The sequence below is a fragment of the Oncorhynchus mykiss genome, chromosome 18 (genome assembly GCF_057628025.1).
Source record: "Oncorhynchus mykiss isolate SJ-2025 chromosome 18, ASM5762802v1, whole genome shotgun sequence".
In the NCBI taxonomy this organism is placed as follows: Eukaryota; Metazoa; Chordata; class Actinopteri; order Salmoniformes; family Salmonidae; genus Oncorhynchus; species Oncorhynchus mykiss.
Window position 1 is genome coordinate 44275560 of NC_143039.1, and position 16618 is coordinate 44292177.

General features: G+C 43.3%; 1 protein-coding gene across 2 annotated transcripts in view; it reads right to left on the bottom strand.

Moving 5' to 3' along the window:
• Positions 1–16618, bottom strand: part of angpt1 (angiopoietin 1) — a 67877-nt gene that overhangs the window by 27216 nt on the left and 24043 nt on the right. Inside the window, exons 2-7 of one of the 2 annotated variants that reach the window (XM_021571818.3) lie at positions 14923–15078; positions 13653–13774; positions 12164–12396; positions 7358–7482; positions 6274–6375; positions 3853–4019 (exon numbers count right to left, since the gene is read on the bottom strand). In XM_021571818.3, coding sequence (XP_021427493.2) covers positions 3853–4019; positions 6274–6375; positions 7358–7482; positions 12164–12396; positions 13653–13774; positions 14923–15078 — 905 coding nt within the window. Of the gene's footprint in view, positions 1–3852; positions 4020–6273; positions 6376–7357; positions 7486–12163; positions 12397–13652; positions 13775–14922; positions 15079–16618 lie in introns of both variants that reach the window. The other variant, XM_021571817.3, reaches the window with a different exon arrangement.

A 16618-nucleotide genomic window follows, 5' to 3' on the forward strand; every position in this document is an offset into this window, starting at 1 on the left:
GATTAGCAAGTAGACTAAACAGTTACATAATTCAACACTTCAATATGAATTGTTAATATGTCAAATGATCCCCCTGGACCACTGTGGTACAGGGCCACTACTCAGATCCGTGTTGAAAAGGATGTAAGCCATTGGTCAAAGCCCTTCTGTAGTCTGTGTCATATAATCAACTCTGACCCCTGACTGATGGCTGTGACCCCTGAGAAATAACATGTATCTGGCACTATCTCATGCCTGGCCGACCCCCGGAAACACTCTCCCTGACCACCCAGGCCACCACGCGCACACACACGCACGCAGGCACGCACGCACGCACGCACACACACACACACACACCAGTTCTGGAAACAAAAGTTCCTATCCGTTTGTAAGTTAAACTTTGCAACAACACTGATGTTTTGCTTCACAGCAAACCTTCTAAGCAACTTACAACCGTAACTATCGTTTTCCTCGCCCTCTTCTATCCTTCAAAATGATCTTATTAAATAAGATTAGACACAAATCTATAATGAATAAGATCTGTCCACAGATTGGCAGTGTGAATGCTTGTTCCATTCCCCTCCCTGCCCCTCTGCAGTAGGAATGTATTTATTCCCATCTTTCTGATCACTCCCCCTCTTTTGCTCTTTCTATCAGTCTGTATTTTTTCCCCCTGCTCTTTCCTCCCGCCATCTTTCTCTAATAAGACTCATTTTGAGGCCCATACTGTAAATGTTGATCAATTAGTGTTATCGATCGAATGTGTTGATGGACATCATTATCAATGCCATTCGCAGGTCATGACTAAATCACTGTACAGCCCATTATTTCAGTTGCAACCCACTATTTCACCAAGCTAACAATTTCAGTCCATTTTATAGACTGCTCCTTTGTATTTGTTTACAGAGAGACATAGGTTATAGCAATTGCAGAAACGTGATTCACAATGGAGCGAAACACCCCCCCCCCCCCCCCCAAAAAAAAATAAAAAATTACAAGCTTGTTCAAGCATAGTTCAGTGGGAGCTGTGTAGTTATGAGTTACAAGGTCAGCCCGTAAATACTCTTTCAGCAATTTCAACGGTATTTGTAAAGCATAAGTTGAGTAGCATTGTTGATGCCAGTTTAAAGTATATTGTAATATGGGCATTGTCCTTTTGGGGTAAAATAAGACCTTACATAATGGGAAAATACGGGGGAGAAAAGCATTAGGGAACAAGAAAGTTAGCTGCACACACGGACTCATATTTAAAAGACAGAACAAGTGAAAATATTTTCACAAACACTGTATTCCCTTTCTGTAAAATTGATTCTAAGATGCTTTTTTCATGTTTATATGGATGCAGGCTATTGCCAGTACAAACATCCTTAAGCACGGCTTCAACACAAAAAAAAGGGAAGAGTAGCACAGACTCTCGAAGACTTCTGCATCAATCCCATAATACTGTGTCATCTGGAAATGACTATTGCCGCATTCAGATGCTAGTCGGAACTAGGAAACTCTGAATTTCTGACTTGCTGATTCGTTGAAAGCTGCACGTGTATAACTATAACCAATTTGCAGTTCGGAAATTTCAGAGTTTCCTAGTTCTGAATAGCACTTGAACGCGGCATTAGTCACACCATGAGAAGAGAACCAGGCCAATTTACTTACTTCTCCAACTACTTACTCACAAATATGTTTTGAATAACCAAGATCTACATTGCGATGGATTGATTTAATAGCTTTATTATATTGTATTTATTATGCTGTCTGGATACTAAATAAAATAGTGTTGGTGAGTATTACTCAGCCTCTGTGCTTTGGAAATCATTAAAATAGGGGGGACAGTAATAAATGTGACAATTAGTCCATGCTGTATATGATTTAGATCAAGGATTAGAATCCTATATTTCTCTGGGCAATAATTGCACTTCTTTCAAACCAAGTCATTTCCGTCTGGCTTTATATTTAGACGCAACCAAGGAGCTGGCAGTGAAGCAAACATTTCCTCGCAAAGCTTGACATTGTTTATAATAAATGGGCACACTTGTGCATCGGTGGACTACAGCTTTAAATTACCATCTGCGGTATCCAATGGGTGCGTGTAGGTCTGTGTGCCTGTGTGTGTGTGTGTGTGTGTGTGTGTGTGCGTGTGTGTGTGTGTGTGTGTGCGTGTGTGTGTGTGTGTGTAAGTGAGTTGCATGACCATGCTACTTTCGTTTATGTGTCTTAACAAACGTGTCTGTCTGCGTCAGTGGAGATTGTACTATTCCAGTAAGGCCCCCACCACCGATGCCCAAAATAATCCAAAACCAAACCAAAACGTCATGCTATCTTTTGCTACAATCTGTTGCTTCTCAGTACAATAAATACAAGTTGAAGAACATGTCGCAGATTGTTTGGGATTCTGAAGTGGAGGTGCCAGAGCAGAGGAGAACAGAACATAGATGGCAGCTTTGTTTGTGGCCTGGTTGGTTTTGGCCAATGCTCTTGAGAAGCAATCACACAACTATTTGAGAGAACAAATATATTTATAGTGAACAGCAGGCCGATTAGATTTCTCCACTCCGAGCGCCAACGAGCCTTCCTTCCCTTAACTAAAGCCCACTGTAGGCTCAAAGACGCCTCTTCCTGCCCTGAAGAAACAAACAACCACTGTTTCCCCCATCGAAATAGCAAGAGGTTACAGTATGTGTGTGTGAGGGAGAGAGAGAGAGAGGAAGAGAGGGAAACAGTGAAAGAGAGAGAGGGAGGGAGAATCCTTTGAGTGCAAATAAATCACTATCCCTGTTCAAGTGTCCTTTTATACATACAGTGTAGATAAACATACCTGCATTATCCCCCCTTGAACCGTATCCTACATGGTCCTTCTCTGCACTTAACAAATCTTTCCTTGTCAAATACTGACTATAGGGAGAAGGAAGTCAGTGTCTGTGCAGTCAGTATTAAACTCTGAGAGGTAAAAAGGGATGGAGTTATCCAATCTTCACAATGGGACATATAAACCCGGATTTAGTCTCAGCGCACAACAAAAGAAATCGGTTGACCTCTCCCTATAGCTTTACCGTAAAATCCATTTCTGTAGCCTACAGAGAAAACCTGGAGAGTGTGCACCTAACACTTTAAGAGGCAGACTTCTTTAAAGTAAATCCTGTCGTCACATAATCCAAGATGTTTCCACAAATTAGATATGACAATCGCCTCACTCTCAACCCGACCACACCATTTTGTCCAAACATCTGAACGCTGCGAAGCACCCTTCCCGGCAGCATAAATGGCTGCAACGTCTTCGGAAAACAAACAGAAATCCATCTGAAGTTGAAAAAATAACATTTAGAAACTGAAGTAGCTTCTTATCAGAAGGGGCTACAAATCTGACGAATCACCTCAATTGGAATTGTCAGACCATCTCCTCTCAGAGACCTTTGATTGCACGAAACTTTCTGGAATGTTCCAGTAGTTTTCCAAATCTAACGAATCCAAACGTCTGCATATTTAGTGCTCTTGAAGAAGCAAAAAGTTTAACCCCTTATTCAAGGACCAAGTATCAGTTGCGGGAACACTTTACTGTATGTAAAATATCTGTTATGATATGATACCATTAAATGAGAATGAATTTCCAAATCTAACGAATCCAAGCATCTGCCACAGTTTGAAGCATATTTAGCGCTCTGGAAGAAGCAAAAAGTTAAACTCCTTAGTCAAGGACCAAGTATCAGTTGTGGGAACACTTTACTGTATGTAAAATATCTGTTATGACATGATACCATTAAATGAGAAGGAATTTGGACTGCATAATGTCAGCAATGTCTCCATTTTAGATATCAGTCAGTAGTGGCAACATGAATTCGAGGCTTATCAAGACACATACATACAGCTCTTCAATAGTACCTGTAGTTGCGTTTCTCACTATCGATGTGAAAGCGGTCGTACAGGGAGAAGGCCTGGTGTCCGTCCCAGTCGGTGAGCTCCACACGGAGGGCATACTGCCTCTGGCTGGTCAGCAGGTATACAAACTCATTCCCCAGCCAGTGCTCTGCAGAAACCGTCCCAAAGCCCTGCAACAGAAGAAGAAGAGCAAAGAGGAGGCCAGAGTCATCACTGAGGCCCATAGGGAATCTTACTGTAAATTCCGGGATACAGGATAGAAGTCATTCCCGATCCCTTCCAAGGTCTTCCTGGAAAAGATGCAATCTCTCCACCATGGAATTTTTTTAATAACATTTTTGTGATGTCATCATCAATGACTGCTTCAGGATTGACGCCTAAACAAATGCAACACAAAGCATGAAACCGCACAAGAATAGCCCTCCCTGTTTATGAGAGCATAAATTGGGACCAGCTGAAAAAAGGCACACAAAGCACCTTTTCCACCCTTCCTATTCCCACCCAAACCAAACTCGTAATAAACCCTCTTTATTACACAGTCCATGAGAATGACAACAGATGCACACAGCGCCACGTACGCCTTCTCAACAATTACACCGTTTAGATAGGGTCACAATGACTACCATTGTAGATTAAGTGCTTTTGACGGCAGCGGTAGTAACAAACCTGCAATGGGGAGAATTAGAAACTAGGGTGACATGATGGCTCAAAGAGACTGGTCTGGAGCTCTGGACTGTTCCATTAATGATTTGCGGAAGGGGTGGGTTGAAGGGGGAGATGTGCCGAGAGCCTGCGATGATTAGGAGAATGGAAGGAGGAAAGTAAACATGGGGCATTCCTCCAGCCTGAGACATGTCCTGCTGTGTGGGTGGAAGGAGAAAGTGGCTGGGCCACGTCCCTGACTCAATCTGACTTCCGACTGATCTGCCTTTTAGCGCTGTCCAAGGCCTCCACTTGTGATTCCGTTTCACCTCTGCAAACCTGGCTTGTGGTTGGGATGGTTGGACTCAAACAGTAGTGGTTCCCCCTTAATGTTCCACACCAGAGGGTTCATTCACACGCAAACTTGGCTGAATGCGTCTACCAGGGATTTCAGAGAGGAGGTTTGAGGTATTGTTGGGTAGAGAAGTAAAACCTTTTCTTAAAACGATAAAGATTGATAGAAAGTGCTCTTTCATAAAGTTTGCCATACATTCTGACAAATACTAACTTAGACAAATACTTACTTAATAAGGTATTGCAAATTGTCAAATTGATTTGTGTCTCATACCGGTTAAAGAACGGATTTGTTATCCTGCTACATATACTCTATCCAGTACTGCTAATGTATTTATAAACATTACGGTGATAAGATCACATACTTGACGACTAATTGTAGGGGTCACTGCCAGAGTGCTCTCCATCCTCCCACAAAATAGGAATAGCCCAATAAAGTTCGCCCAAAAGATTTATGAATCCTTCAAGTGTTTTGAATTTATGTGCAAAAGCCCACAGAGACCAACAGCAGTGAATTGAATCACACAATAAAACTATATCAATCACTTAACAGGCTCTTCAAGGAAGGGCCTCTGAGGGAGGCAAAGGACCACACCGACGGTGTGCCAGTATTCGGTGGCGGTGCTAGGGTCCGTGCTGATTCCATTGCCACTTCTATTCCACGCTCTCCATGCTTGGCTAGGGGTGCCATGGCTCCCTCACTGCTTCTAACCAGCTGGACTGTCTGTCCGTACCTCTTTAACCTTTCCCTTTTCACCCTTGTCAAATCTATATTTACCCTCTGCAGATCACCCGTTACCATGTGCTCAGATTGGTAATTAAAACACCCTCCATATTTAATCTGGTCTCCAGCTGCTGTGATGCCTACGTTATGTTAGTATACGCTACAGCTAATTGGAATGGCAATGGGGTAGCTCATCGCTCCTAAAAGCAAAACAGAGCTTAGCCTCTTAGTACACCAGTCGATATCTATCCCCGTATGGACTGGACGATGATGATCACAACACCTTGCGCTGTTACGTAAAGACTAAACAAACGTATCGTTTTCCGACTACTGCTGTCCTGTTTTGATATGAATAACAACAGTGTGTCAGGCCCAGGGTTGGGCTGGATTTCGTGCCAGCCTCCGACACCCAAGCTAGAGTCTCTAATACGAGGGCTGAGGAATCCCTCCCTGTGCACAGACGTAACAGAGATACAGCTGGTGATGCTGGGTAGGACCTGGCCACTCTTGAGAATACAAGGGAATCCTACCTCACTCTTTTTCAACATGTTAAATCCAAGAGAGAGAGGCGAGAGTACACCCATTTCTTATAATTTACTGTAGCAGAGGATGTGTGTTGGAAACAGACTCCTCATTCAGGCATGGCTTTATCTTGTGCATGTGGTGCTTTAGAGTTGGGCTGTTTGTTCTTCTTCTCGTCTCACCATCTTGTACTCCTTCCACGTTTTCTGGAAGTCCAGGCCGCCGTCCTCTCTTCGCTGGATGATGGTCCATCCGCCGCCAGCGGTCTCCATGTTACATTGCACCTGTAAACACACATTCCCCGATGGTCATTAATTTCTCAGGCTGCCTACAAACACAACCCACATGCTCTTACCTTACAATTTAGAGCACAAATATAGACATGATAGGTTACATTTGCTGTTGTGAACCATCCATTCTAAAATAAAGCGGGCCTAACTAGTGATTCCTTTCTATGAATCATCGGTTCCAGCACACAGTCCTTCTCATGTATCATCAGGGCGAAGTGTTGTGAGTCCTACTCAAATGTAATCAATGTGTCCTGATCCTCCAACAACTCCCAGGAGGTGACCCCAATCCCAGGCCTGGTGCAGACATAAGTGGACAGGGCCAGTGGAGCAGGACACATACCACTGGACACCTGGATGGAACATGACCCTTAACCCTTGGCCGCTGTGTAAGCTGATAACAGGGGTATCTATCTGCTGTGGTGCTATTTGTTTGAGTAGTGGAGAAGGTCTGGAGGAGGTCTATCACCTCGGACAAGACCCCAGCTGAACACACAGTGCCCGGTCTGGGTATAATTAAGTATGTATAGCCCCTGACAGAATTATTCTCCGAAACCAGACACGAGGCTTTCTCCTTTCTCCTTTCTCTCCCCCTCATCCCTCACTCCTCCGCCAACCTCCCCCCTCGTACCTCCCTGCCATCCGTCTGAGGCCTGGCAGCACCCTGTGGAGGTGGTGAACACCTGTTTCACCCCCTCCCCCGCCACCCTCTTGTAAACCCTGGCCCTCATCAGGCTGCCAAGGGTATATTTTGAGCCTTCGATTATTCCTGAAGCACTGAAGCAGCCAATAACTATCATAGCCCCACTTCACTTGCTGCTCTCAAGTGGGTCAATGTCTTTGGATTTCTTGGACAGAGTTGAAGCTCACTTTAGTGACAAAAACACCCTAAACACTTATCAAAGAGCTGCTTAAAGTGATGAAATGGTAGATATTTTCACATGGCGTTCTCTATATGAAGTTCTGACTGGCTGCCCACCTTTTTGGTCTCCTGGGCATTAATATGTATGGTGTAGACCCCACTCTTGTAGAAACCAGCCTGGTACAGATCGGCACAGTCCCGAAACTTCTTCTCTTCGTCCACCCGCTTCGTGCTGTTTGGGACTACTGAGGAAACACGAGACACATAGTTGGCATCACAACTTCATGCTGTGGAAATTCAGGTTCTAGAAAGACTTCAGAAAATAGTACTTTTAAGCTAAAGAAAAACAGTCACTCAGAGGTGGTGTTTGAATGTTAAACTGCTACAGTTAAATTGCTTTCAGACTGTCAAACAATCTATCAACAAGTGTCAACAAGCAACTTCCATATGTCTTTATTTTCAAATTATATATTTGACTGACAGGTGTCAATGAGGTTATTAAAATCCCTGTGCTCAGCACTTGGGCGCTATCCATTACCAAAATACACTGAGTATTCCAAACATTAGGAACACCTTTCTAATATTGAGTTTTACCCCCCCGGCCTCAGAACAGCCCTCAATTCGTCAGGTGTCGAAACCGTTCCACAGGGATGCTGGCCCATTCCAATGCTTCTTATCGTTGTGTCAAGTTGGCTGCATTTACAGTACATCCCTGTTAGTGAGCATTTCTCCTTTACCAAGACAATCCATCCACCTGACAGGTGTGGCATATCAAGAAGCAGATTAAACAGCATGATCATTACACAGGTGTACCTTGTGCTGGGGACAAACAAAAAGGCCACTCTAAAATGTGCAGTTTTGTCACACAACAAAATACGACAGATGTCTTTTACTTCAGCTCATGAAACATGGCACAGCACTTTACAGTTTATATATCTTTTGTTCAGTGTATATACAAATATGTCATTTTTGATCCCGCTATTTAAATAAAGAATTGACTACCTTAGGTTTCATGTCACATATGAGCCATCAAGCAGTGGGGTTTTTGTAATATCAAAACCGGCAGTGTACATTTATCATGATTACCATCTTTACATTCCAGAAAATGAATATGTAAGTAAAGTGACACAGAAGCCGAACTAAAAGGTCTCTGTGTGGATATCCATACAGCTCATGATAAAATCAGAGGGTGACTGGATTGCTTATTAGCAAGATAAAAGCAGTTTGTCAAGTGGATGATCTCCCGCCCAGAGAGAGGGCATCTGACTTTGACAGGCCTGTTCGAACTGGCAGCTGGGTCTATTTCCATCTGTATATAATTATGGCGGCAATATTTTTGAAACCAAGCAAGGGGCCTAGGACCAAATACTACAAGCTATACATTTCAAGTTCCTGTTATAACAAGTGGTTTATATTTACCCTCCAAGTCCTTGTTATATCGATGGAAATTACAATTCCAAAAGGAAGGGGCGAATCTCAGTTTTCACACCATTGTTTTTACTATTGGGATTGTTTACGCAAAGGGGATGTCACTGGAAAGCGAAACGTGTCAGTGATCCTTAGACTCCACTTTGATCCCCCTCCCTCAGCTGAACAGTCAGTTGAGACAGGCTGTAGGTTAGGCATATTATTTAGGCCATTTTGATGAAGTATTGAGTGTCAGCGACAAGAATATCCCACCGTGACAGGTTGACAGAGTAGGACCTTGCTCTGCGGAGTCTAACACAACTAAAGGCCGGCCCTGTCGTGACGCAATTTACTTCATACGGGGAGATGGCAGGACACATTAGAGAGGTGGGAGAGATCGGTGTCAAAGGGGAACCTTCTGACTCACAGTCTGTTACAGTGAGGACAAATTTCACAATAAACGGTGCAGTCAAAGTCTACCAGAGACTGGTGACTTCCTGCTATAGGAGAGGCACCCTTGAAGAGCTTGCAGCCTGGCTCTGAAAATATTTCCCAATATTTATTTACAGACAAATATTTTGTGATTCAGTGGGGACTTGTATTCAGCAGGGGGTTCATGTGAAAAGGATAGCAGGGCTGGGTGTTTGCATAAATCAGCACCCTTGCCAAATGAGCCCAAATGGACCCAGAGAGGCTGTGACGCAGATCTAAAAAGACTCTCATGAACCTACATGGACCCAAGCAGCCCCGAGAGGCCCCTCAAAGACCCTTGGGGATTGAAAAGGTCCCTTTATACATCTCACTGTGGACCCAGAAGGCACCTCATGGAGTCAAATGGACACACGTGGAAACAAAGGAACCAAAATGGACTGTGACAGATCTAGCAGACTCAATTAAATGTGAAAGGATGCTAAAAACCAAATAAAATGGACTCAAAACCACAAACAAATATCTGAGGGAAAGACAAGCAAACCAAAATAGGGTCAATAGAAGTCTGGAATAAGTCCATGATAGATGGTGCCAATACACACCTCATGGATAATCTCTCTACTTGCTCCAGAGTATCTTTGCAGCGTCAGGTGTCACTTCAAGACAAATGAGTATGCTTAAACATGAGCATAGTTAAATCATAAAAGGCCTTAGTAGAAAACATCTGATGATTTACTGTACACTGTGTACAATCAACGCGGTAAATGCCATTTTGAAGCATTTCATAGAACTCTGAGCTAAATGCGGATAATTAAAATAAGATCACATTCCCTCCAGACATGGCTTTCCCGGCTGTAAATATGATTGATGGCATTCGTTAGGTGGGATGATAGAATACTGTGAAAGAAAACCCTATTTAGCGCCCAGAGATTTTGAAGAGCGTTCCAACACTGAGGTCAATTACCACTACTAACGGTATTTGGCTCAATGCTCTCTCGAAAGATTTAGGTAATAATGACGACCCAAACGTGAGCTCAGTGGCGTCTGGCTGCATCAGAGAAGGTTGGATTAGAGTTCAGAGCATAATACAGTGGAAAAGGTACTGAAGAGTATTTCTGTCTGTAATAAAACATTCTCATTCTGATTGGCTGGGACTGGCTCCCCAGTGGGTGGGTCTATGTCCTCCCAGGCCCACCCATGGCTGCATCCCTACCCAGTCATGTGAGATCCATAGATTAGGGCCTAATGAATTTATTTCAATTGACTGAACTGAAACTCAGTCAAATCTTTGAAATGGTTGCGTGTTGCATTTATATTACTGTTCAGTGTACATGTTCAGTATACATATATACAAATATTGAGAAGTATGTTTCTTGACAAACGTCAGTAACAATGTTTATGGGCATATTTTTAGCATCTAAACTCCCTTTTTAAAATGTTCCCCATAGTAACTGTCAGTGATGATTTGAATCTGAGCATGAAAGGAAATGCTAAGGTTCAGTTTTCAAAACAGAGCCTAACTCGAATAGACGCCATCCAATGGTACGAAAAGCTAACCCTCCCCGAACAAAAACACAAATCTGTTTGGTAAACAAACAAATCCTCCCCCGAAAATCCTCCCCTGTAACGGAGCATCATCACATCTAGATTTAGACACTGTGGGGAACGGAAGTGTTGCAACCTCCCCTAGGAGCCATTATAGGTTGAATTATTCGGCAGGGGTGAAGAGGTGACCCCAGCGCCCGGTTAGCCCTCAGTGCCACCGTGGAGGAGGATGGGACCAACCACAGAGCCAGGGTGTCCATTGTTTAATTTCACTCTCCTCTTGTTAAAGCAGCCACCAATCAAGTTGGGAGGCTGGATGCCCCAGTGACCCAAAGAAACACCCCGAGCTGACAGGGAGATTACATGGCTGACTAGGTGACAAAGTTGCAGAGGTGTTTACTAAATGGATTACTGGCAACTAATGGAACATGGCAAATGTGGACGTCTTTCCATGTCAGTTAATTACTTGTTTTTCATTTGGCAAACAGTTTTAGAGACTTAAGAAACCCTAATAACATATTTGGGTCACAATATGGCACGGCACAGGGATTAGTTAATACACAGGGATTAGTTAATATGACCCATTCAGTAGACAGCTTAAATGACACTCAAAGGACCATCTGCCATAAAGTGTTCCTACTGTCAGAGCTACGAAATTAAGCCGCTAGGGAGTCTTTTTGCATAGAACAATAAAGCTATGAAGTAGCACGTGATAATCATGTCATGCACATATCCACTCTCCATGTCTTAGATATCTATTCGCTATTCGCCTGCTCATTTCCTGTTATACGGGCAAACAGCCACAGGAAGCAGTGTGGGGTCTTGGGCCGTCACAGCAGGAAGTAGGGAACATGAACATAGTGCAAGGTTTCTCGCTAGACACTCCACCAATCCCAGCACACATATTTACTTGAAATCTCCTGTGACTGAATGTGATCGAGGGAAGCTTGGGATCAAGTGGGTTTGGGATTGTGCTGTTGTGTTGAGTTGGAGGGGGTGTAATGAGTTCACTGCATTGATTAAACATGAGGCTCATGTTGCTGTCAGGGTCAAGAGGTGGACCGAAGGGTCCCTTATTATCGCCACGGGGAGACACGAACAAAGAAAAAGAGTTGATTACTCAAAATAGTGGCTGTTTGACATTTCACTCAAGCGGTAACTACAGCCTAGGCTGTCACGGTGAAGCGTGATAAACCATTACCGTAACGAGAGAACCACACCGAGCAACTAGAGTGATGAGTGACCACTTTGGCTTCCCCCTCGAGCAGAGGTTAAGGGCATCACTGTGCCCCTCTGTATGGAACCATGTTTATCGTATTGGCATCATGGCAGCTCCTTCCTCTCTCTCATCTTTGGGAGCCCAAACAGTTTCCAAGAACCTTCTTTTAAATAACATATCAATTTTTTTTACATCTGGCACCTGTAATAACACACATGCACATGTTTTGACTTTTCTCTTCAGGGTGTAGCTCCCAACTAGGCATCTTCTTGGAGGACAATACAGTGTGAAGTCTGTCAACACGAGACCCTTAGCTACTATACCTCCGTCCTTGTTGCAGAGGCTGATGAGGTTGTGCACTGTGTCCATCATTTCCTGCTGCTGCCTCTGCATGGCGGTGCTGTTGCCCGTGGCCCTGGTCAGCTGGGTCTCCAGCTCACGGATCACCCCACTCTGTTTCCCCACCAGAGCCTGCAGGCTTCCCTTCTCCTCCCGCAGCGTCCCCAGCTCCTCCCGGTGACGAGACTCCATCTCCTGCATCTTCTGCTCCATGAACCTTGGGAAGCGGAAGACCCGACATAGGAAGGTTTGTTAGACCTATAGCTTTAGTTTATAGATGACTGTAAACTGAAGCTATAACCAACTTTCGGATTAGTCCTCTATTCGTGATTTGGTGCTTACATAGTTGTATGGTAGTTACATAATAGTTACCAAATAATTACTGGTATTTCTTTGTGATTGCCAAAAACAGTCGAATTCCATCACTTTCTAAGTTATTTTCTAACTGCCTTCTTTTGATAGATCAAGCAAGTGAATTATCAGACCAAATCCACTTCCGGCATATTCCCTTCTCCCGACCCTAAAACATGTTCTGAACTGTAGCCGTGGCAACATGTGTTATGGAAACCCAACTATATACATTACGCCCAGACATAATAGCAATATAATTCTTTATGTCAGTGCATTCAGTCACCATGAGTTGCACACAGACAATTAACATATATATACATACATTTCATCAGAAACTTTGCAGACTAATTTAAGCTCTAACCGTATCCCATGGTCCTCCATTTGATAAATAATGCCTGAAAAATGATATAGTCTGGAAAATGATTTAATCTGAAAGATGATATAGTCTGAAAGATGATACAGGCTGACGTCGTATTGATGAACAAATTCAGAACGACTCCGCTTGCATTAAATTGATGAATAAAATAAAATGTTTAAATGGGAGGTGATTTCATAATTGCGCAATCTTTGAAAATTGCTCCCAGTAAAGGAACCCTCTGTGGAGGCTACTCTTGGAGGACGGCTCATAAAAATTGCTGGAACGGACGGCAATTACCAGCCATTACCACGAGCCCATCCTCCCCAATTAAGGTTCCACCAACCTCATGTGGAACCCATGTCTATAAACCTTGAGCGCAGCTCTCAAATATAGGAATCAGTATATATATATTTTTATGAATGGAAGAATTCAGTACAGCTGTGTTACTGTATTTACAGTAAGCACCGGGGATGGGAGGGAGCTTATAAGCAGACGACGAGAGACAAACTGGACAAACTGGACTCTGAAAAGCCATCCAAAAGCCACATTTGATTACTCCCATTGCAACATCATTAAAGTGCAGCTTTCAAAGACCATCTAGGAAAATATGGCCTCATGGACTTCATACTGTTTTACTTCACGGGATTGGGTGTCTTGTTGCACATTGAGTTGATCTGTCTATACATGAGTTTGTGTCTGGAGTCATGAAAGGCATGATGTCTTTAAATGATGTTTCACATTGTGTTAGCGGCCTGTGAGTTTACCCGTTCTTGTCGTGGAGCTTTCTGATCTCGTTGGTCTGCACCATGAGCTGCTTCTCCAGCTTGTTGGTGGACAGGGAGTTCTCAAGCAGTTGAATCTCTAGTCTGGAGGTTTGGTTCAGAACCTGCTCCAAGGCAGAAATAGGTTAGCGGTATCCTGCCTTCTAGAGGTGTTCCAGCAAAACAAAATGTAGGTAAGATGTAAATCATCAGCTCCTCTTTAGGAAGAGGTAATAAAGTATAGGTTTTGCATGAAGAGAGGTTGTTCTGACACATGGTAATACTCAGTGATTTTGCTTATCAAAACCTACCCCCACAACTACCACTTTTCTCCCCTTCCTTCTTAAGCTCCCCAAGTATCAAGTGAAGTTGAAACCTAAACATAGGCACCAGTGGCGGCCAGTGCCGTTTAAGATGAGGGAGAATTTTTTTTTTTTTCATGAGCATGGCCTTATTTATATTACAACATGTCGGATAACTGTCATTCATATTCCATTCACCCAGTTCAATGTAACAGCGACGGGTTTAGGCTACTACATGATACTCAAATTTGACCTATACCCATCATGAGGTTGCTACAACGGACACAGACAAATTTGAGGTGACAGACAGTGACACAAACAAGAGTTTCTATTCTATTTTTCAACAGAAACGGGAAAATGCATAAACCCCTGTTCACGCGTAAACACACAGCCACGTCGTATTTCTCTCTTGTTTCTCCTTCCTTTTGGAAGAAATGAATTTGTTCAAAACTGTTCAACTACTGTCTTTCTCTCTCTTTGAGTCAACTACTCACCACATTTTATGCACTGCAGTGCTAGCTAGCTGTAGCTTATGCTTATTCAGTACTATAATAATTATTTGATAACTTTGGGTGGAAGTCAATGTACCCAGAGGAGGACAGAAGCTAGCTGTCCTCCGGCTACAGTATACCATGGCGCTACCCTACAAAGGGCTGTTGAGGCTACTGCAAAATAGTGTGTTTTAATCAATTATTTGGTGACGTGATTATATTTAGTGTAGTTTCATCTAAAACCATTTTTATTTGTATGAAATTCACTGAGGAGGCTGGTCCTCCCCTTTCTCCTCTGAGTAGCCTACACTGATATGAACATCACATAAAGAGAGCGTAGGTATTTACATGTCATCCATATTATCTTTGGCCAGTTCCCCCTTTTGCTTTTTTTGGGGTGGTTTAATGTGGAATAGCTGAGTCTATGGTGCGTGAGATTGTTCCCGGCAGGAGTGTGAGGAGTTTAGGGGGATATAGTACCTGCGTCTCTACATCCGTTAGCTTGCGGGTCTGCTCGGCCGTCTGGGACAAGAGGTTGGTGCCCATCTCCAACATGGCGGCCGTGTGGTTGTGAACGGCACTCTGCTGCAACTGGGCCATCTCTGTCTTCATGCTCTCCTTTATGTCGTTTTCAATCTGAAGATAGATTATGAGAGGATGGATGAGACACAGAGCATGAAACAGACTAAAACAGATGGCCCATAATGCAGACTCAACAAAACTGGGGTATGTTGAAAAACGAAAGTAGCAGAGGATAAACAGACGCTGTAAATCATGCAGACACAACAAAATAGAGATAAGTTTGAAAACAGTGACAGTTGAGAGACGGCATTCAATCACTTTACAGTTGAAAGAAAGAACATGCCTGACAAATGGCTCCCATCCACGTTGATCAAGCTTCAAATCTCATACATTCTGTAATCATTGTAACATTCCCTCACGTGGACATTTCTAAGGCCTTCTTATCAGTATCTCTATGTCATAGATCAACTGAGTTGATTCTGTCTTTCCACCACATTATTCTGACACAAAACCTCTTCTTTGGGGAACCACAACGTGAAGAATGAGCTTCAGAATATAGGTGGATCCAGATGTAGGTCATTAGCTAGGGAAAGATGAGACAGAGATGGCCAGATACTCACTGGTGCTTATCTTGAGAGCACGCTTTCATCCCACCAAAAGTGAACGGATGACAAGGCTGGGACAGGGTTTAAATCGACGTCGGTTCATGCACCTGCGGTGATGTTCGGCCTGTTACGTTTCACCATCTGCACTGACACTTTTGAAAACATTCATGAATAATCTAGATGGCCTGTTTGATTTGGTCAATCTGACAGTGGCCTTTCTGAGCTCACTATCTAATAGGGTATTTTCAGAAACCCACCAGCCAGTTACAAACATTGCAGTGTCGCATGCACTGATGTCCTTACTCAGCAACTGTTCCGGGTTGAACGAAAAGAACAGCACACATGGAGACGTCACCGGCCAAACTCCACTACCCACTCGAGTGTGAAGGATTTATGTTGTTGCCGTGAGACTCTTATAGAAAGCATTTGTGACATCAAAGTCTCTCGCTTCATTTTACCATCCCACGGAAAATACAGATTGTTTCTATTGTCAGATTTGCCGTGATGTCCGATGATACCCTCAAAACGACATGGTTAAAGGAACCTTAAATGTGTGGCCTCCAGGGACCTGAATGACTCACGTTAAAAGGCCCTTAGTCCTATTCTAGAAAACACGGGCACTGGGATAGTCTAGACTTTCATGCTCAGACCTTATGTTGGCTTTCATGCCCATTACAGCTAGTGCATGAGTGAGAGTTTAAACTTTGAAGACCGTAGAAGTTTCATCATTAACCCTTTACCCGTGTGGGAATGAACATCTATGGATACATTTCAATGTTTCTTGAAGAAGAAACATGAAATGCATATGTCCACGCATGGTAGCAATTTGAAAGGGAACCATTTGGAGATTGTGGAAACAGTTCACCTCGGCACGAGACTGAATCCAAACGTTACACTGTTGATTTTATCTTCATTTTACATTTACTGTACGCTTTGCTGCGTTTGTTGATAGCGAAACCTGAAAACACTCTCGATAGCATCGGTAACATGATGCAAATATTCCTGGAACATGTGAGGTAGGTGCAACACAACACATGAAAGGACTATCT